Below are 21,649 nucleotides of genomic sequence, written 5' to 3'. Positions count from 1 at the left end.
CGCCTTTAATCCCAGCACTCGGGAGGCAGAGGCAGGCGGATCTCTGTGAGTTCGAGGCCAGCCTGGTCTACAAGAGCTAGTTCCAGGACAGGCTCTAAAAAAGCTGCAGAGAAACCCTGTCTCGAAAAACCAAAAAAAAAAAAAGAAAAAAAATATTAATTTGTATATTGGTGCACGTATGTGCCTATGGAGGTCATAACAGGGTGCCAGAACCCTGGAACCAGAGCTACAGGTGGTTATGAGCTGCCATGTGGGTGCAGGAAACTGAAGCTGGGTCCTCTGGAAGAGCATACAGTGGTCTTTTTTTTAATGAATATCCAGGTTTAATGTCCCCCAAGGGGAAACTGGGAAGCCAGGAGTGCAACCACCACGGGTGGAGGGAGAGAAAAGAAGCATTTCAAATAGACTGGGGAGTGGTCAAGATTTTGGCGGGCTGTCTTGACCCTGCTCCGGGGAGGGGTCAAGGCTTGGTGGACACAGGGATGAGGCCTCCAAAGATGGAGGCCAGAGACCAGGACTTACATCCTAGACAGTTTGACATACAGTGGTCTTAAGACCTGAGCCAACCTTCCAGTCCCTGGGTTTACTCTTAAATATTCAAAATAGTTTTAGGGGGAAAAGAAAATAATTCAAAGCAAGCAGAGTTACTGTTATTTGCTTTTAAATGTTTATCACGTACCCCCAAAGCTGCCAGACACACATTTCCGTTGCATTGCCAGGCACAGTGCCATCTTAAGAAATCGTCATCTGTGCTCATGGAACGTTTGCATTTAGAAAAATTGTCTCAAACAAAATCACACTCACCTATTTTTGAGTTTTTTTTTCAGTCCTATGTTGTCTCTAGTGTCAGTGAATTCAGATTTAGAAGAAAGATGTTAGTGTCATATGAATATTCTAATTTGAACTATAGTAATTTAAACTTTTTTGGACTCTGAAATGAAAACAAAACTTGTTTTTGAAATTTATAGAAGTAAAACTACACGGTAGCTTACGTCACTCATCTCCTGATTTAGAGAGTGTGTGTGAATATACGTACACTAGAGTGCATATATGTAACGTGTGTGTGTATATACGTACATTAGAGTGCATATATGTAACATGTGTGTGTGAATATACGTACATTAGAGTGCATATATGTAACATGTAGCATGCACATGCTGCAATAGTTTCCTCTGTATATTTTGATATTTACATAATTTACCTGGAGGAATTTAGCAAAGTACAGTTTTGTAGACTAGGAGACCTCCATCCTGTAGTTATTATACATATTCTACATTACTCTACCATAGTTACCCAAAAGTGCATACTATTTTATGTTACTCTGCTGTAGTTAGCCAAACATTTGTTTTTGATATGTGCTAAAAGTGAAATGGCAGCCAACCTGAAATCAAAATATCAAATTCAGATATTCCCTCCTACTGGTATATTCCATGTAGCGTGTCTGGGACTGGTGTTCTTTAAAACATCCCTCTGTCTTAGCTGCCACACCTTTAAATGTCAGCAGCAACCGCATCTCTCAGGTTGCTTATGAGGATCACAGAATCTGTGTACCAAGTATCATCACAAAACTTCTAAATAAATGGTACCTGTTATCTTTGAGTTGAGTTGGATAAATAAATTATGGTACTTTAATGACCTTTGAACTGAATAATAAGAATTTTTGGTTTTATCAATCTGTTCAGCATCAGTTAACAAGTTAACATACCCATATTGTTTTTCTAATAGTAGATATGTCTTCCCCTCATAGACCTGACAGTGATTAGACATTCCTCTCTAGCTCAGGCTCCGTTCACTTAAGTTAACCAGTTAGTATTTCTGTTCTAGCTTATTCTAGCTTAGAAAATGACTTCTCTGTAACTGATCATATCCAACTTGATACGTTAGTGTACTCTGAAAGACTCCAGGGCCCAATACATGAGTCCAGCATATAGTGCACATCAGAGCTTCTCTGAGAGCAAGTATGGCGTTGCGTGCATAAGACATGTCTGCTTTCTGCTGCTTCAATGTGTGGTCTCCATGATTACAGTAATTCAACATGATAGGGATCTAAGGAAATGTTAACAGCCTAGATGTTTTTGGACCTTTAAGTTACAAATATACTTTTATAAATAATTTGTACTCTATTCACAAATAAGGGAGGATGAATTCGAACTGAATTTTCATGTTTACCTCGGGTATCTTCTTGGTGCCCACATAATCGTAAAAACTTTATCAGCCTCAAAAGCTGTCCTCCGAATTCTTACTAGGCAGTTGGGTTCAAATCCAGGTGGTATTTTATGATTCAACTTTGCTAAACAAATAGTTCAATTTATTTATTCTTAGTCTGGAAATTAAACAGTACTATTTATGTAAGTTCCTAATTATGGATCTTGGCATATGGGATTAAAATCTATAATTTTCAATATGGTTATTGCTGTGACGGGAATTTTGTTTAGGTTTGTTTATAACATACTGAAAAAGTTTTCAGCCTGTAAGTAGATTTTCATCCATTCTAAAGGCTATTTATTTCTTGATCTAGTAGTGGGAATTCTAGTAAATGTGTCTCTCCCTATTTATCATATATATATATATACATACATATATAAAATTATCATATTAATACTTTAAATATTGAGGGATGAAGGGAGGGACCAAAAGAGGCTCATTTGCTAGCAGATTGGGACCACAGACACTACGACCTCATGCTAGCAGGAGAATTAAGCTTTAGTCTTTGATGGGTAGAATGGGTATGGTCTTAAATGACAACGAAGCTTGTTCTGCGGGATTCTTTCTTTCCTTTGTGCTACATGTAGACATATTCCATCCTTTTTGTTCTTAGAAATACCTTGAAGATTTTAGGAGCTAACTGGGTAGGCATATGTTTGTAGAATATTTGAAAATTTAACATGGTTGTAAGACAACTCTTTGCCTTTTTTAAAAAGAATCAAATTAGGATTAGAAGTGAATACAGGAATTTTCTGCTTGCACACTGTGTTACTGAGACGTGAAGTAGAAAGTGATGTTCCTCAATCTCAAGGTCACAGTTTTGCTGCCTTGTCACAGTACTGATTGGCAAGGTTAACTTGGTGTAGGAAACACCATACAGTTGTGTAGGAGAGCAGGAAGACACGGTTGGACTTTGTAAATTTAATGTGTTTAAATCTGTAATGTTGACAGTAGTGTACATGTCATAAGATTATATATGCTATTCTACTTAGTCCTCTTCATAACAAATCCTGTGCAGTACTTAGCTGCAGGGTTATACCTTATACCTGTATTGAGTACAATCATATAAACACCTATTGTGTTAGGTGCTTCAAATTCTTTCCCAAATGGAAGAGGATATTTTATATTTAGCATATTTATATCTTTATTAAAGCCAGGTACAAGAGGCTCATTGTATGAAGAGGCACAAGACATGGGGTCTTTACCTCTTCAAAGGAGTTACCTGGTAGGAAGAGCATACACATACACATCAAAAAGTACCAAGGCCACCTATGTAAAATCTTCATGGGAACGTCTGAGTTCAGAAATGCCACAGCAGATGCTTCAGGATGGGGATGGGTCTTATCAAAGACTCCCAGGAGAAACTTGGTCTGCACTAGGCATTTTGTCAATATTTATACAACACAGGTTCTCTGAAATGACACACCAAATGGTTTGTGTTTGTAGAAAGACATATGATTGGAAAAAATAAAAGAGGCCAGACTGTGAGCCATATTGTGCTTATACTGTATAAACTGGAGAAGCCCCCTAGACTTTTAATTAGGACAGGAGTGGATGTTTCACCAGTGTAGAGATTGGTTGGAATGGAAAGAGAAAAGGCAAAGAATAGGACAACTTAGGACAAATCACTGCAGTGGTTAAAGAGGCATAAGGTGGTTATAGAGAGCACAGGAAAGAGAAAGTTGGCATACTAAGTATATAAGAATAAAAAGCAGAGCCTAGGCTATGAGACTGCATCTCCAAAACAGCAGCAACAAGTAATAGGTAGGATATGAGAAATGACTAAAGTTTGCACCCATCCTCAATGACAATCCTTGTGGCCTATGATTGTACACAGGTTTGCTACTCTGTCTTCTGACTTGCATAAGTGGGTGTAAATGGTGAATAGTTTGGAGATAGGGTTGTCATTTCATGTTTTTTATATAAAAATGGACAACTTCCAAACAGCTCACTTGATAAATGAACATAATATATCACAGATGATTTCATTCCACGTTAACCTATAATTTCTTAGCTTAAACTGAAAGATTAGGAGTGAAAATTGGATCTCATTCTACTTTTAATCATGGAAACAAATCATTTGGTTTTTAGAATCCTCACCAAATAACTTCCTGATCCATGCAGCCAGTGAGAAATTAAATATTTTCAAAAGAAACATTGATTTCCCCCCTACCTTATCAAAACCTTACAGAAAGTATTTTTTTTTCAGAAAGTATTTTTTATATACCTAAAGCGGAAGCCTTTCTCTGTAAATGCAAAGCAAAGAATAAATAACCAGGTTTTCTTGTCTCGCTAAAATAAGATAAAATGTGTCCTACTGAAATCATAGAACAGAAGTGTGGTGAAAATCTTCCCCTGGAGTACTTTTTATATTTGGTTTGAGAGCTATTACATAGCATATTAGTAAACAATCAGTAATCTTTTAGCTAAAGCAAAGAAAACCAAGAGTCAGAAACTACAGTCTCCTGGTGTGTGCAGCGGAGTCTTTACATTTTTCCTAGTGAACAAAGATAAGAAAAGTACAGGTGACTTTAATGTGTAAAATCCACCTTTCACTGCTAGCCCTAGAGGAAAAAATTAAATTACCTACTCAAGCTAATTCTATCGTTGATAACCAGGCCTGCATAGTCTCTGGCTTCAACTCCATTTTGAACCACTGTTTGGACTTGTCTGAACTAAAAGACTACAGAGGCTACCTCAATAAAGCAATCATTCCTTTAAAAAATTTTACTAATTTTTTGAAAATTTCATATATGACTACTGTATTTATAAATTTTCCTCATCCCTCCATCCCACCATGTCTGCCCTCTGCCCCTCTCAAATTCATGGCCTGTTTTTTCTTCAGTTAATATTGAGGTGTGTATGCTTGCGTGTACTTGCACACACTCACACACACATATGGAAAACTATAACCTGAGTACATTACTGTCACTCAGATGTATTTTTTTAGGGCTGACTACTTGGTATTAGCTGATTGGAGGGCATATCACTGTGAAAGACTGACTCTCTTTCAGCAGTCATAGCCTGTGGCTTTTCGTCCAGGTGTTGGACCCTGTGAGATACTCTCCTTCCACATTGGCATGTCAACTGCCAATGTCATTGTTCGGGTCTTATTTAGGAAACCATATCCTTCTTCTGTCCCTATGGGAGACACTATCGCATAGTAGATACTGTGTCCTCTGGAAGTTACAATCTTCCTCTTCCCTCTCCCAAGATACTGTGAATCTTAGCTGTAGGAATTGTTTTCTAGATTCATCAATCAAGAATGAGTACCACGCACTTTAAAAATGTTTCTGGCTCTTGTTAGATTTTATTTATTTATCCATAGCAATTTATGTGCTATAAGTTTTTGGCAAAGCTTCTTCCACCTCAGCACTGCTGACATCTGAAGCTAGGCAATTCTGTTACTGGGGGCTATCTTATGCACGGGAGGATATTCTTCACATCTTTGGCCTTTATCTCTTACAAAAGTAGCTTTCCTCCATTTGTGAGAAATAAAAATGTCTTCAGCCATCGCCAGATGTCCCTAGGAACAAAACTCTCCCCTTATTGAGAAGTGCCTTGTGGCCTTTGAACAACACCGAAAAGCTGAAGAGAATGCACCTACTCCATTAGTACTTGTTAAAAATTAAACCAGCACGGCAGCTGTGCCTCCAAGATTTTCCCATGCTTGTTTTCTAAGGTGGATATCTCGTACTGCATTGAAAAATTATTGATTAAATTAACTTGAAGGCTAAGCCAACCATAACACTTGAGTTTGTAAAAGTTTAACATTCTTATGCTTTAGAGAAAGCCTCAAGTTTAGTATATAATACCATTTCCTTTTGCTCAGTTCATTAATATCCCATTTCAGAACAGAACAATTGAGAATTTAAAGATATAAATCATTACCAAACTACTGTATTATCACCCATGTTCTCCATGAAAGCAGTTCTCACAGTGCGTTCTAAGGACCCATGGAAGCCCAAGATCTCTCAGAAAGATGAAGCCTGCACTGCTGGACTTAACAGATGTTAACCATTGTATTCACCACCACCTCAGAGTTAAGGTCAAGTCCACTGAACATCCTTGAGAAAGCAGAGAAATGGTTAATTCTGTAAATATCAACACATGTATGTTTTTAATATGTGACAAAATAGAGATATAAATACTTATATAGGTGGACTTTTTTGCCTCACCCGCCACTCTCCAAATAACCACACAGAGACTTAACTATTGATTATAAATGTTTGGCCAATATCTTAGTCCTGTTTTTTTAGCTAGCTCTTATAACTTAAATTAACCCATTTCTATTAATCTGTGTGCTGCCCCAAGGCTCGTTTACCTCACCTGTGAACTTCTCATATTGCTGCTTCTATGTCCGGCTCAAGGCTCTCAGACTCCACCCTTCTTCTACCTAGCATCCTCCTAGTCTGTCTCTCCCACCCAGTCTCTTCCTCCCCAATCAATAGGCCAGCCAGCTTTTAGTAACTGATGAGAGCAATACTTACTTAGAGTATACAAAGATTGTTACACGGTATACTTGTGCTATTAGCATTTGATAGTATCCATAAGAAAAAGCATGTGAAATATATAGTTACTACAGTATAACTATACTTTCTGCGATACCTTTTTTTTTTTTTTTTTTTTGGTTTTTCGAGACAGGGTTTCTCTGTAGCTTTGGAGCTTGTCCTGGAACTTCTGCGATACCTTTTATTAGAAGATTTCAGTTATTTTCCTTGGGGATCTAGCATTTTGTTGAGCCCCTTGCCCTTTTAACAATATCATAGCAAATAACACTTGTAGCTGTGTGCTTCTGTTTCTTATAAAGATGGTTACAGTAGCCCAATCAGTTCCCTTCTGTGTGATAAAAGCTGATTTTTTTCCCACACTGATGTCTATGATATGCAACTTTCCATGTACCGAGTTCTTATCTGATGTACTTCAGATGATTCCCCAAAGCCTGACTTGGGTTCTAGATCCTTCACTCATTCAGTTTTAACTGTTTCCCATCTATAAATCATATTTGAGTAGTCTAAACATGTTTTTCATGTATTCTAATTTTTGTGTGATAATTTGGAGATGACTGTTCTAGATTTTAGACTTATTTTCCTTAAGAAAATAATGAAACATGTATGCTTTAATTCTTTGCTGCAAAGATGAACTATAGACTTCTAAAGTGTTATTTTGGTTTCAAAATATATTCATGAGTGATAGTTCTTAGCTTAAAGATGAGAAAACTAAAACTCAGAGTACTCGACACTTTCCAAAAGCTACGCAGGTAGTCAGGTAGGACTGCTGAGATCTGAAACAAGTCAGTGTCCTCCGTGAGCAGCCATGTGCCACTATGTTCATGACCTCACCTGGAGATGCTGGCATCTTAGCACAAGGTTATTCAGAGGTTAAATGAGAGTCTCCTCATGGCAGTAAGCCATGATGTACTACAAAATATTGTTTAAAATTCAGATATATACATATGTGAATACCATATGTAAAACTGGTAAACTATTGACCTTAAAAATCTTTAAACAATGTGCTCATTTTCCATAAACTAAATATACAAGCAACTTGCTGCTTCCTAAAAATAGATGTCAGTTGAGAAGAGATTGGCCGAGCAGGAATAGGAGTATCTTCAGAACAGAAGCTAGGGAGTTTTTGCTCCCCTAGCAAATTACTACACTCTGTGTCATCCCAGGACCTTCCTACTTCAGTGTAGAACTCTGGCTCAAAGCAGCCGCTTTACCTTACATGTCTGCAGTAACCAGAGGGTGTGCCCAAGCACATCAGTCATCTCAGGAGATTCTCTCCTATTAGAGGCTCTCAGTATGCAGTCAGTTCACTTGCCCAAATCTAGCAAGGAATCAATACCTTGTGATATGGAGCAAACAAAGTCTATTGACAGTGCTCAGAGCACAATGTGAAACCTAGAGCCATTCCCAGAACTAATGGTGGGTATGCTGCCCTATTGATTAAGCCACTAGATAAACAGACACTTGGCAAAATGTAGGGAACTTCATTTGAGTATTGAATTTAGGGTGAACCTTGGGCTTAATGACTGACTTACTAGAATTATAACACATTTTTGTTTGTTTGTTTGTTCCTTGAGACGCGGTCTCAGAGGGTTTCCCAGAACTGGCAGGCTGCACGCGGGTCTCAAGTCTGTAGCAGTCTTTCTGTTCCATCCTCCTGAGTATCAGGATTAGGGGACAAGTGACAACTCCCAGCTACAGTTACTATTTTTTAGTTTTTATTCCTAAGTAAATTTAGCAACAGAAAGACATTCCTTGTTGTTTCTGATAGATCAAAGTAAAGGCAGCTTTACTTTGACAACTTTTACATTGACAACTGCTCTAGTTGTCAATGCATTAATCATCTTTTGCATTTGAAATGTAGCACTGTCCTGGGCTGAAATGAAAGCATGCATGGAGGATGCAGAGACATTCGATACCCACTCTAGTTTACTCCTACGTACCATCTTTTGGGGAATAGAGTGAGCACAGTTCAGAAAGAGAGAGAGACTGTTTGTGAACTGTCTTATTCTTATGTAAGTGATAAACAACATACTTTAACATGAAGTGTTGTTCCACACCAAACAAGTTGACACTATTCGTGTTTTTGAAAGCCTGTTTGAGAATACTTAAGATAAGGAATAGGCAGTGTCATTTGAAGCAGGAGCCTAGAAATTTTTTTAGCTAGCTAGCTACACACACATACACACATACACACACACACACACACACACACACACAGTTTTAGTTTCAGAGTCAGCATGTGTGATAGGAGTTCCTTAGGATAGTTCAGTATTGAAAACCATTATTATCAATAAGAAATGTAATAGTTAATTTACCTCCTGTCTTCATTGCTTCAGGTAAAAGAGAAGCATTCATTGTTCTTACTGAAATTTTAAGAACTTTGAACTAATGAGTGCTGCACCGCGCAGTCTGTGGTAGGAAGAGGGGGCTGGTGCTCAGCGCTGTCCGCCTCGGGGCGCTCTGTTGTGTGAGAGCAGGACTGACGTTCTCAAGCGAAAGCCAGAGCAGTGTTTCTGGAATAACCTTCCCTGGCCATAAGAAACTATTGTTTCCGCTCAGATAAATTTATTAGCTGGTATGTCATTTTTTCTATACTAGAGAATGCTGATGATTCTTAATTAATGTAAGAACATAAAATTAAGAGGACAAAAGACTGATGTTCTAAGCAATTAAAGGGATAGAATTTTGGGGTGTGGTAGAAATATTCTTGATTTTAATGGTAATTATAGCTCTAATCCATTTTTTTAAAAAATCTTGCTAATTGCACACTTAGAAAATAATGCATATTATTACATTTAAATAGTAATTATATTCTAAGTGAACTACAACATTAGCTATTGCACTTCATATTTTATTTTTATTTTATTACTGTTGTATGTTTTTGTTATGCATGCATGAGAATATGCAGGTATGTAGAGACCAGAGCAGTTCACAGGGTATGTATCATCTGTCGCTTGCCACCTTTCTGACTTGAGACAGAGTCTCTCATTGACTGGGAACCTTACTGTGTCAATTAGGCGGACAGGCTGGGGAGCCCTTCACACCTCCTGTTTCTGTACCCCAGTGCTGGATTATAGGCATGTACAGTTATGCCCTGCTTTGTATGACAGTGGCAGGGATTTGAACTCAGGTCCTCATGTCTGCTGGACAAGTGATCTTAACCACTTAGCAGTCTTGCCAATTCCTGCATTTCATATTTTATGTAGAAAAATAATAGATGTTTAAATATATTTAGATAGGGCATTCTGATGCCTGTTAGTACTTAAAAGACAATTCAGTGTGAACTTACTAACATGGAATAAAAAGGTAAAAGAAATATAAGCTGCTATTCCTTTCATAGTGGTGACAGTCATAACACTGTTTCTCCTCTTCCTTTAGCCCTGGAATGCGACCAGATGTAAGCTCTCCTCCATCTAGTTCCTCAGCAGCAGCGGGACCACCTCCTAAGCTCTGCCTGGTGTGTTCTGATGAAGCTTCAGGATGCCATTATGGCGTGTTAACATGTGGGAGCTGTAAAGTCTTCTTCAAACGAGCAGTGGAAGGTAGTGTGTGTTTTGAAGAGTTTCATGTTTGCTCTATTTTGTTTCTATTTCTCACAGTAAATTTTGGACTGTCCATTGTATGCAAAGTCCACCAAGGCTAGACATCGTCTAGGGCCAAGCATGGTGCCTCTTATGTCCTCCATTGGGAAGGGGAAGGACAGGAGGAAGGAGCAGAAATAGAATAAACTGCTGAAAGTTCAGTCTGAGAGAGAACTGGAGAAGACACTGTGAGAAACACTGCTACGTGAACTGGCACTCTGCTGAGTCTGAACAGTCAGAGAGCAGTGGCTTTCCATTCCCCATAAGCAAGTTGGTTTCAAAGCTGCCATCTCCACCAGTCAGACACATGACTGACACCAAGAAATGGGAGGTCTCTGCTAATAAGAGGTCATGCTAAGTACTATAAATACCATTAAGACTTGATCTGCCTTCAGGGAGGTCAGGGTCCACTTAATATTAAGTCTGAATTAACAATTCCAAGTACAGAGATTATCATACAGAGGTAGTCTAGAACAGTGATGTTTTAAAGAGGGTGACTGCACTGTAAAAATGATACAGGATGACCTTGTGCTGGTGGGTACACACCCCAGAGAGAAAGATTAGTATTAGAGATAGTTTATATACCATTCCTAAAAGTTAAATTCTTAATGGAATTAAACCAGAAAATAAAACTATATTTACCTCTGAAATATATCACTACAGTCCACTGTTCTTAATTCTTATTTAACATTAACTCTTTCGTTTATTTTTAGGTAAAAAAAAAATAGTATTAGCTGCACTGATTTTTAAGAAATGTTTATTATTTAATTATTTCAGAGTATGGTGGCCAGATTCCATGATTAGCAAGAAAAACCTTTAAATGTGTAATGTTAATGGATATATTAGTTGGCTCTCTTTCCTCTTTTATTTGAATTTTAGTGTTCTCTAATAGACTTGTAAAATCCCTATACATAGTTTGTAGCATTTCTTCCTTAAAAGACATGTATATTATATATTTAACATCACATTTTAACACATACTAGAAATTATATTTAACCCCCATATTGGTATTATAAATACCCAAATATAAATATGAGTAAGTTTTTAGCACTTACTATTTATATAAGATGTATTAAGATGTATTGAGAGTAAATATTTTCTTTATTTCTATTTTTCTTTTTGGTTTTTCAAGACAGGGTTTCTCTGTAACAGCACTGACCTGTCCTGGAACTAGCATAGACCAGGCTGGCCTTGAACTCACAGAGATTTGCCTGCTTCTTCCTCCCAAGTACTGGGATTAAAGTGTGTGCCACCACCACTGGGCACGATATTTTGTTTTGTAATTTAAGATCCTGGGAGTTTTCCATTTCTTCCTCTGCCCTGCCAGTCCCTTTTTTATGTCATTTTCCCCACAGTATCTAAATTTATTGTTAACATAAGGTAGACAGTTATCAATGACTTTATTTTCCACATGTGAAGTACACACATACCAAAACAAAAATACCCTGTGAGCAATTAGATCCTATTAGGGTCTATGTCTGACAGAGGAGCAATCAGGTTTGAAGAGTTGAAGTGGCAAAGCTGGGATTCCAACAGTGGTCTCCAAGTAAGGTGTTTGCATCAGGACATTGACTCTCAAAGACACATAGGACAAGTCCCTGACACCTGCCAGTTTATAATATAGGTGGATGCTGACAAGAGATTTAACTAATTGCTGCCATGCACTGAGTAACTTCTGGTGTGTTGAACACGACATCTGTATAATAACCTCTTGAGATTCACAAACTTTCCAACACTTCATCAAGAGAACGAACTCCAAAAGGTTAATGTTTTCAAGAACAGGATTTTTGTATTTTTTATTTTTTTGGCACCCCAATGTACCATACTGCTACTGAGAAGTTTAAACTGATCAGATTGCATTACATTTAATTCCAGGACAGTTTGTAGTCTGCATATTTTACATGACCTTTGTTGTTTTCCTATTTCCATACCAGTTTGATCTATGAAATATTTTATTGGTCACAGAAGTCAGCTTGGCATGATTTGGGAAGGGACTACATTACTGTGTATCAGGGAAGAGAAATGTCAGGTATCTTTTAGTCTGACTGTTACTCCTGTCATTAACAGCAAGCCACAGACACATGCTAAAAGTAAATTTCAGCCAGAAGTACCAGTACCAGCAGTATTGAGAGGTTTCTGTGATCTCAAGGCTCTTCACTTGGTATTGAGAAATTCAAAGGAAATTTACCAGGTACCCTGGACAAAGAAATCAGTATCAGCAGAAAATGCATAGCTGAACCTTTTAGCTGATAGAAGACAAACAATGGCTCTCTTCTACTCTAGAAGGAATTTCTTCCATAACTCCAGGATCCTAGTTGGGGGAGATTCTGCAAGACAGGTGATATGGAGATGTTCTTAGGGGTGAAATTTTACTGCTTTAGCTGTGCATGCAATCTGTGGTTTTTTTTTCCTTTTGCTGCATAAATGGGATTTTTAAGAAGGATTTAGTTTTATTTTATGCATATGAATGTTTGCCTGCGTGAACACCATGTACGTGCCTGGTACCTGCTGAGGCCAGAAGGCATCCAATTACCAGGAACTGGAGTTAGACAGTTGTGAGATACTCCCAAGTGAATGCTGGGAACTGAACTCAAGTTAAGAGCAAGTGCTCTTAACTGCTGAGCCATCTCTTCAGTCCTATATAATAGGAAGTTATTGGGTTAGTTCTTCCATTTTGTGTCCAAGAAGCCAGGAAGCTTACGTAATACAGAAAGGATGTCAGAGAGCACAGATATTTGGCATGGAAGAGTAGTTCTGAGCCATTAGTCAGTTCTGTAGCCTCATCTTCCCAAAAGATTAAACTGATAGTTAACTATGTACTCCAAACTCGTATTTAAAAGAGCATCATGATTTATCATATAAGGAAAACTAAATACTTTTTAATCTAAGTTTTAAGTTGCCTAGTCATTAAAAAGAAGCCTCTTATTAGAAACCAGGACTAGATATGTTCAGCCTGGTGAGCTGATCACTGCATTTCTTTAAATATGATGAGAAATGTCCTTCCTTTCTCAACATCTTGCCATCCCATCTAGCATAAGTAACATGGAATATCAGTTATTGATATATCTATGTGAACAGTCAAAGTCTTATGTAGGAAATTTCTACTCCCCCCCCACCTTTCAAGAGGACAAGGAGAATGTGAATGTGGGAAACATGTTTAGTCTTTTCCTTTATGATGTTCTTTGAAATTTTTTGACAGGAGAAAATGACAGTTCTTCAATACTGGGTACCAGAAAATTTAGATGCTAGCATTATTTTCAGTCAGCATTTGAGGCCACAGGTGACTCCAAACATCCTTATACTCTAAAAGCATATTAATCTTTGTGAGTTTTCTTAGTCTGTGATTTATGTAACCAGTTGTTGGCAATTTGTAACATTTCACTTCATTTAAAATTGGGAAGAAAGCCAGGCGGTGGTGTAGCACGTCTTAAATCCTAGCACTTGGGAGGCAGAGGCAGGTAGATCTCTGTGAGTTTGTAGCCAGACTGATCTACAGAGTGAGTTCCAGGACAGGCTCCTGAGCTACACAGAAAAACCCTGTCTCCAAAAAAAAAAAAAAAGGAAGAAGACATTTTACCTACATGTGAAGGTATATTTACTATTGAATTAAATTCATTTTTATAAGCATTCCCAAATATTTTTAAGCCTGCTTTCTCTTTAGTCACATCAACAATATGTCAGAAATAGTAATAAAACAATCAGACATTGCATACGCCATCTGTAACTGTTAAAGGAACTATATAAGCAGTTTCTAAAGTGCTGACTTTTGGCACAAGGCTTACAGAATACAGTTCTGTCTCTTAAAGTATATTTACGATTTGTACACATCTACATATGAAATGCCTTAGTAAGGCTGGTTTTAATTAACTCTGAAATTTGTTGAACAGAACAAGTTCTCCTAACATTGGATTTCATGTAGACAAGCACATTGATATCTTCCTACTTCACAGCCTTCCTTAGTCAGTGACTTTGTATCTTGATCACATTCTACTCAAAATAAAAACAGAGACAAGGCTTTTCATAAAAAAAAAAAAAAAATCCTTACAGATCTGTGAAATTTTAACAATGCCCCCTTTATCTCTTTTAGGACAGCACAATTATCTTTGTGCTGGAAGAAATGATTGTATCATTGATAAAATTCGAAGAAAAAACTGCCCAGCATGCCGCTATCGAAAATGTCTTCAGGCTGGAATGAACCTTGAAGGTAATGGGGATACCTAAAAGGAACTGTCTAGCTACCACATGGAAACTGATCACTTCAATTTTTATAAAAGCAAGCAGATGTAATCACTTAATAAACTCAGTTTATATATGCTTGATTAGCATAATGTTATATTATTGTCCAATAAAATATATTGTATAACATTTTGGATTTTTTCCATGATCATATCATTTATGTATTAATTCATCAATTTTGTTATATACATTGAATTTAGGACAGCCAGGGTATATATTAAATCAAGAAATTACATAACTTGGAGCAAGTCTGTTTTATCCTTCTTACTCCTTTTTAAAACTCAAAACCATCCCCTAAGGTTGAAAAAGTATTGTGTATGAGATCTATTTCATGTTCCTCTCTTTCTTTGGCATTTCAAAGAAGCACACCTTTTACTTGAAATGTATGTTTTATTACAACTCTACAAAAAAATTAAGGCAGTAGTGGATGGTTTTGTGGTTTAAGTATAAGAGAAACTAAAACTACTTGTAAGTTAGAATTTGATATCCGTGTTTATATAACAAGTTATATAATCAACACTTAATCTCATTTAGTAACTTTCCTCTGGAAAAGTTTGGGATTTTGCTGTAGTTGAAATAGCAAGCTCTCTGAAAAGTGGTGTCTTACTAACTCACATTAGTGTTTACTATTATTATGGTAGTTCATTTAACAAATACTCAGCAAGTAGAAAGAGAATACAAATTCAGTGCCTGGGTTTGAGCAACTGTGGCATGCCACAAAAGGATCAAGAGGGAAGGCCATCAAATTCTGTCCTGAAGGCTGGGGAAGTCATCCTGGAAGATGTAGACTGAACTGTAAATCTAAACGACGAGCAGGAATTAATAAGCAAGAATGACAAAGACTAGTCTTTGGGCTGGAGAAATGGATCAGTGGCAGAGGAATCAAGTTCACTTCCCAGCACCCAGCACCCACATAGCTGCCTGTAACTCAGTTCCAGGGGATCTGATATGCAGTCATGTACTCATACCCTTTTCAGAGATAAACGCATATACATAATTAAAAATGAAAAGAGACCTTTAAAAAAAGATTAATCTTATATTGAGAGACCAAAGAAATAAGAGTAGCACTAACTTAAATGAAATATGTTGATATTGAAAGAATGGTATTCATCTCATTCTCTTGACGGAAGAGACTCCTAATGCTACCTTCCATAGAGTATGTTGCTAAATATAGAGTCCAAACCCTCCAGATCATCCCAGAGCTTTAAGTCCATCCAAGTAGTTTAAAATGGACAGCCAAGTACTAACACATTAAATAAATAAAATTTAATAAATTTAAATAAAATGATGGTTGCCTGTTTCTTGAAATTACAATGGTTACAAAAATTAATTCAAAAAAATTAATTCAAGTGTATATTTGTATTCAATGCAAAATGCTTAGTCCTGGATGGCAGACCTATAGCAAACCTCTTCCTCCCAAGACTCAGGGATCATTGCAGAAGAGAGGGTGGAAAAGACTGTAGGAGACGAGGCAGTGGATGACTACAAGAAACAGTGTTCTCCAGATGTGGCAGGACAGCTGCACTTAAGAACTAACAGCAGTTGTGGCAGCATGCACAAGACCTGGGCAAGCTCAAGCCAAATCTCAGCATGGAGAGGGGAATGGACACAGAAGCCCACACCCTAGATAAGCAACTATTGAGTGTAGCCCCTGATAGGTCACCCTCTCCAGTGGAAGGATGCACATCCAAGAGTGAGTGAACAGCACAAATTGTACTTGATGGGCTTTAAAAAAATAATAGTGAGAACAGAGTTGGGAAGGGGGTGTAGATCTGGGAGGAGTTAGAAAAAGGAGTAAATATGATCAAAATACATTGTATGAAATTCTGGATGAATTAATAAAAATGAGAAGAAAAACAATCTAGCACTTAGGAGTCGGGATCTGAAGTTTACGGGCAACAGTAAACTACTGGCTCACTTTTAGGGGAAACAAATTATGGGAGTGAATTCCAATGAATTTCCCTTCTAGAAACAAAATTTCTCCATTTCCATGCCATGCCATCATAATTACTAATAAAAAATATTGGAGCTAGAGAGAGGGCACACTGGGGTAAGATCACCTGCTAGGCAAGCATGGAGACCCAAGTTTGGGTCCCTTTACCCACATAAAAAGCCAGACATGGTTATGCCCCTGCCTGTTAAACCCAGCACTTTGGGAGATAGGGTGGGTACAGGAGGATATCTGGGTTCACTGACTGCTAGTCTAGCTCCCACTTCAGTGAGAGAGGCTGCCTCAAAAAGATTAAGGTGGGGAGTGAGAATTGGACACCCAACTTCTTCTCTATGTTTGCTCCCCATACACATGTACACATACGCCACACTCACACTTGTGCACAACAAACATTCACAGATCCATGCTGTCGTAGGGTTTCTACTGCTGTGAAGAGACAATATGACCATGGCAACTCTTCTAAAGAAAACATTTAATTGGGGCTGGCGTACAGTTCAGCAAGGCAGCAGGCAGGCAGACATGGCACTGGGGAGTAGCTGAGAGTCCTACATCTATCTTGCAGGCAACGGGAAGTCTCCTGTGACACTGAGAGAAGATTAAGCAAAACACCTCAAAGCCACACCGCCTGATAGTGCCACTCCCTATAAAATTATGGGGGCATTTATATTCAAACTACCACATATGCCAAAAACTTAAAAGTAGTTTTACTTCTCTCAATAATAGTTTCAGAAATTAAACCCCTCTTGTAATTGGAAAGTTTGGGCTACAAGGTTGATTCAGTACATTTCTATTTTCCCCAATATCCACAGCTCGAAAAACAAAGAAAAAAATAAAAGGGATTCAGCAAGCCACTACAGGAGTTTCACAAGACACTTCTGAGAATCCTAACAAAACAGTAGTTCCTGCGACATTGCCACAGCTCACCCCTACCCTGGTGTCACTGCTGGAGGTGATTGAACCTGAGGTGTTGTATGCAGGCTACGACAGCTCTGTTCCAGACTCAGCCTGGAGAATCATGAACACACTCAACATGTTAGGTGGACGCCAAGTGATTGCAGCAGTGAAGTGGGCCAAGGCAATACCAGGTAAGACACAGGATGGCAGGAGTACAGAATAAACCTTTGTATTTTCTTGAACAAAGGCATTCTGGCTTGGGCTTGGTATATTACTCAGTGGTATGCCATTTGCTTACCATGCACAAGACCTTGGGGTCACCCCCACCTCAAAAAAAATACAGCTGTTCTAGAGCTCTTTAGAATTTATATCGCCCTAATCACACAGAAAATCTTGTTTCTCTTACTCATAAGGACAAATGAGAGATCGATAGACACCATTTGGACACCCTTAGCATTTCATTTTAGATAAGATCGTGTATCTTCACTATGACATCTGGAGGAGAACATTTGGAAACCCCATTCATTTTGTTTGTTTTTGAAATTGATAAAGTGGGTGTGTTGAATTTGTCAAAAATTACTAATGCAAAATCATTTTAACTTTTCATTAAATGAAACATCACATGTTGAATATAATTTTTCATCTAATTGTAAGACAGTTTTAAGCACAAGTTTCATGCTGGGATTTTGGTGTAGTAGACGTCAGTGTCAAGCTCAGCCCTGACTTTACAGGTGCAGGGATTGGCAAGCTTATGGCTACCACAGGTAGAGGAAGGCTAAGTAACCTAAGCACCCATCACCCCCACCATTTTAGCAAAGGACAGAAGATAGAGAGCAGGGAATTTTAAAGTTTGAATCCATTAAGAAATATACTAAGCCAAGACTCTTGACTTTCTCTTTTACCATATACTTTGTATATATTTAAATAAGCAAAAGTGAAAAAAATCCAAGCTATTCATACATTTTGTTAAGCCATTTAAAACTTCTGAGTGTCTAGGTGTTGATCTGACAGATATTATCTGTTAAAGGTCACCCCCCAAACAAGGCCAACTGATCAACTAGAGTGTTGCCTTATACCTTTATTTCCAATTTAGGGTTCCGAAACTTACACCTGGATGACCAAATGACCCTCCTGCAGTACTCATGGATGTTTCTGATGGCATTTGCCCTGGGCTGGAGATCATACAGACAAGCAAGTGCAAATTTGCTGTGCTTTGCTCCTGATCTGATTATTAATGAGTAAGTTTCATTCATACTGTATTTTCCGCAGCTGATGTTCCCACTGGGTTATCATAATGATGTGGTCCTAAGTCAATCCCACCAGCCCTCTAGGATCTGGACAGACTTGAAGCAGGCTTGTTTGTCAGTCAGTGCAAGGTAGAGCAATTGTAAGATGATGTGCAAATGTCCCATTATTACTGTCTCGAGATAACATTTACAAATGCCTTTGCTCCAGCTGGATGTGGTAGGGCACCCTGTTAATAACCCACATCTCCCGTGGCAGAGGCAAGTGGATCTCTGTGAGTTCTAGGCCAGCCTGGGCTACATATTGAGTTCAGGACAGCCATAGCTACATAATAGATAACCATGGTTTAAAAATCAAACAAAAACACTTTATAGCTTGGGCATCTCTGGAGTCTTGATGTTAATACAGTGTGGCAAGTAACAATAATAACAATAATCTTATTGTACTGTTGCTTTAATTTATATAACCCTAATCAAGAAGACAAAATGAGTATAAAAAATTCATGTGGAGCCCATAAAAACAATGAGGATGTGCCCACTAAGTAGATGTGAGGTGGTGCAGGCACGGAGACAAGATGTAACGGTTTGTATGGCAAGGCTTAGAACCTCTGTGCCCTAGACTGCGAGAACTGTGCTCAGGATGTAGCTCAGGTGGTAGAGTGTTTGTCTAGTGTGTATGTCCCCAGCACAGCATAAACTGGGTGCAATATGTATACCAATAATCTTAGCACTGAAGAAATAGACATAGGAATATCAGAAAGTTTTGATTATCCTTAGCTATATAGCAAGTCTGAGGCCAGCCTGGGCCATGTGAGACCCTGTCTAAAAAAAGAAAAAAGTATATATGAGGAAACATAATATGGTGATTTTTTTTTAACTGAAGAACTATCACAACTCAGTTTCATAACTCAGCCATTGTCTTATCCTTTAGGCCTGTGCCAGTGTCTGTGCTTATGACCGCTGCTCATGCAGCTATGTTTATCACTGGTTTGTGTTTTGTTTTGTAAACAGGGTTTCTCTCTGTAACAGTCTTGGCTGCCTTGGCACTCACTTTAGAGACTAGGCTGGCCTCGAACTTGCAGAGATCTGCCTACCTCTACCTCTGCCTCCCAAGTGCTGGGTTAGAGGTGTGTGTCACCACTATCACGTCTTTGTGGTGACACATGCTTTCCTCCTTAAGCACAGTTCTGACCCACTGACCATCCAGTGCAGCCACACTTTTTTCCCCCTGAGACAGGGTTTCTCTGTAGCTTTGGAGCCTGTCCTGGAACTAGCTCTTGTAGACCAGGCTGGCCTTGAACTCACAGAGATCCGCCTGCCTCTGCCTCCCGAGTGCTGGGATTAAAGGCACGTGCCACCACTGCCCACATCCTCACTTTCTATTGACACTTTAACTGGTCATTCCTCAAACACACCCTGTTAGTTCATGTGAGACAAGATACCACCTCTCCCAGAGAGCCCTTGCTGCTCTTGCTTTCTGTTTTCTATCACTTGTCTTTGTGCCAGTGACTTAATCCTTTCCTAGAATGTGTATAAGTTCATACACAGAGTCCAGGGGGTATTCTCTGAAGAAAATAGAGATTATCTTTAATTATCTATTTATAGATTCTTCTAAGAGTTCCTTCCAGAAGTAGTGAAACCATAAAGCCCCATCAGCACACCAGCATTCAGGTACAATCCATGCGATGACAATGACCACCTGAAAAGTGTCCAGAAGGGCAGTGAGTTTAGGACCCAATGCTAATTAATGCATAGAATAGTTAAGAGAAAAAGGAATTGGAGAGTATTTGGGACATCCTAAAGAGGTTGTGTATAGCAAGCATTCCTTACTGTATGTACCAGATTTTAAAAAGAGAAATAAAAAGCATAGGAGTTACAGAAATGCATCTATTTGAGCTAAACATTAAATGGGAGAGGCTGGAGCAATGATACAGATGAGCTCCTGCTTTATCTCACATGTCTAGTGGGGACCAGATGAGATAACAAAGGTATTTTAAGGAGAGATTCTTAGGGAGTATGTCAGAGCCATTGTTATGAGGTAACCTTGAATCCAGAACCCTCTTCTTTGAGCTACTGCTGGGTAATTTCTGGGACACACATCTCAGAAGGTACAGCAGAGACTTCCCAATAGGTGGAAAGTAGTAGGAAAAAATCCTAACTGAAGCAGTTAATCACCCCAGTGAAAGTTAATATTGTCTCTCCACTGGTGGTACTTGTCATTTTTTCCTGCCATATTGTAAGTAGTGGTGCTTATCAAGTGCCGAGCACTATTAGAAAAACGTGAAGTAAAATAGTAGACGAAATGAATAGTGTGGCGGGGTGGGGTGGAGATGATGGAGTTTTTGGAACCCAGCGGGCTTGAGTAGCTAATCATTGACTGTACAAAAGAAAAAAAAAAAAAAAAAAACCAAACCCTGTGAAAGTGTTGAGCATTCACGGCAGAAGGAACAAGTGTGAGGAATGGAGGTAAGCTTGGCACAGGTGAGGAATTGAAAGAAAGCCCTCAAGGGTGTGGTGGTGTTTAGGGGAGTGAATAATGGCCACACAAAATCGTCTAGTCCATGAAACAGATGTTAGATTTTGTTCTAGGGCCAAGAACTAGCCATCGTGGATTAGAGGTGAACAGTAATGCATAACAGTCTGGGTAGAGGGAAGGGGATGGGGGGTGAACCTGAGTGCAGTGCCAGGCAAAGCACTCTTCCAACTGGGCTTCACCCCTAACTCCATCAGAATATAGAAATGGCCCCTGTCCTTGAGACGCACACTAGGGAATTACAGACAGGAGGATCCCTGGAGCTTTCTGGCCAGACAGCATAGCCTATACGTAAGCTCCAGGTTCAGTAAGAAACTATCTTAAAAGATAAGATGGAAGACCAAGAGAGTGACAAGTGCCAATACTGCCCCTCAGCATAACCGTCACACATAACTGATTTTAGGATGAACTACTATTCGGCAGAGGAGCTTCTGATTTTTAAATAGTAAGATCAAAAACTATGTTGTAGATCTGACTATAGTCAAATGCCAAAT

At 38.7% G+C, this 21,649-nt stretch overlaps 1 protein-coding gene across 5 annotated transcripts in view; it reads left to right on the top strand.

Annotated features, from left to right (window-relative positions):
* Positions 1-21,649, top strand: part of Nr3c1 (nuclear receptor subfamily 3 group C member 1) — a 90,375-nt gene that overhangs the window by 58,771 nt on the left and 9,955 nt on the right. For 4 of the 5 annotated variants that reach the window (XM_038329712.1, XM_038329714.1, XM_038329711.1 and 1 more), the window contains exons 3-6: positions 10,095-10,261; positions 14,385-14,501; positions 17,294-17,569; positions 18,472-18,616. In XM_038329712.1, the coding sequence (XP_038185640.1) occupies positions 10,095-10,261; positions 14,385-14,501; positions 17,294-17,569; positions 18,472-18,616 (705 nt within the window). The remainder of the gene's footprint in view (positions 1-10,094; positions 10,262-14,384; positions 14,502-17,293; positions 17,570-18,471; positions 18,617-21,649) is intronic. The other variant, XM_038329715.1, reaches the window with a different exon arrangement.

This window comes from Arvicola amphibius, chromosome 5 (genome assembly GCF_903992535.2).
Source record: "Arvicola amphibius chromosome 5, mArvAmp1.2, whole genome shotgun sequence".
Classification (NCBI taxonomy): Eukaryota; Metazoa; Chordata; class Mammalia; order Rodentia; family Cricetidae; genus Arvicola; species Arvicola amphibius.
The sequence above is the reverse complement of the archived record's forward strand: the minus strand, read 5'-3'. Positions and strand labels throughout refer to the sequence as shown.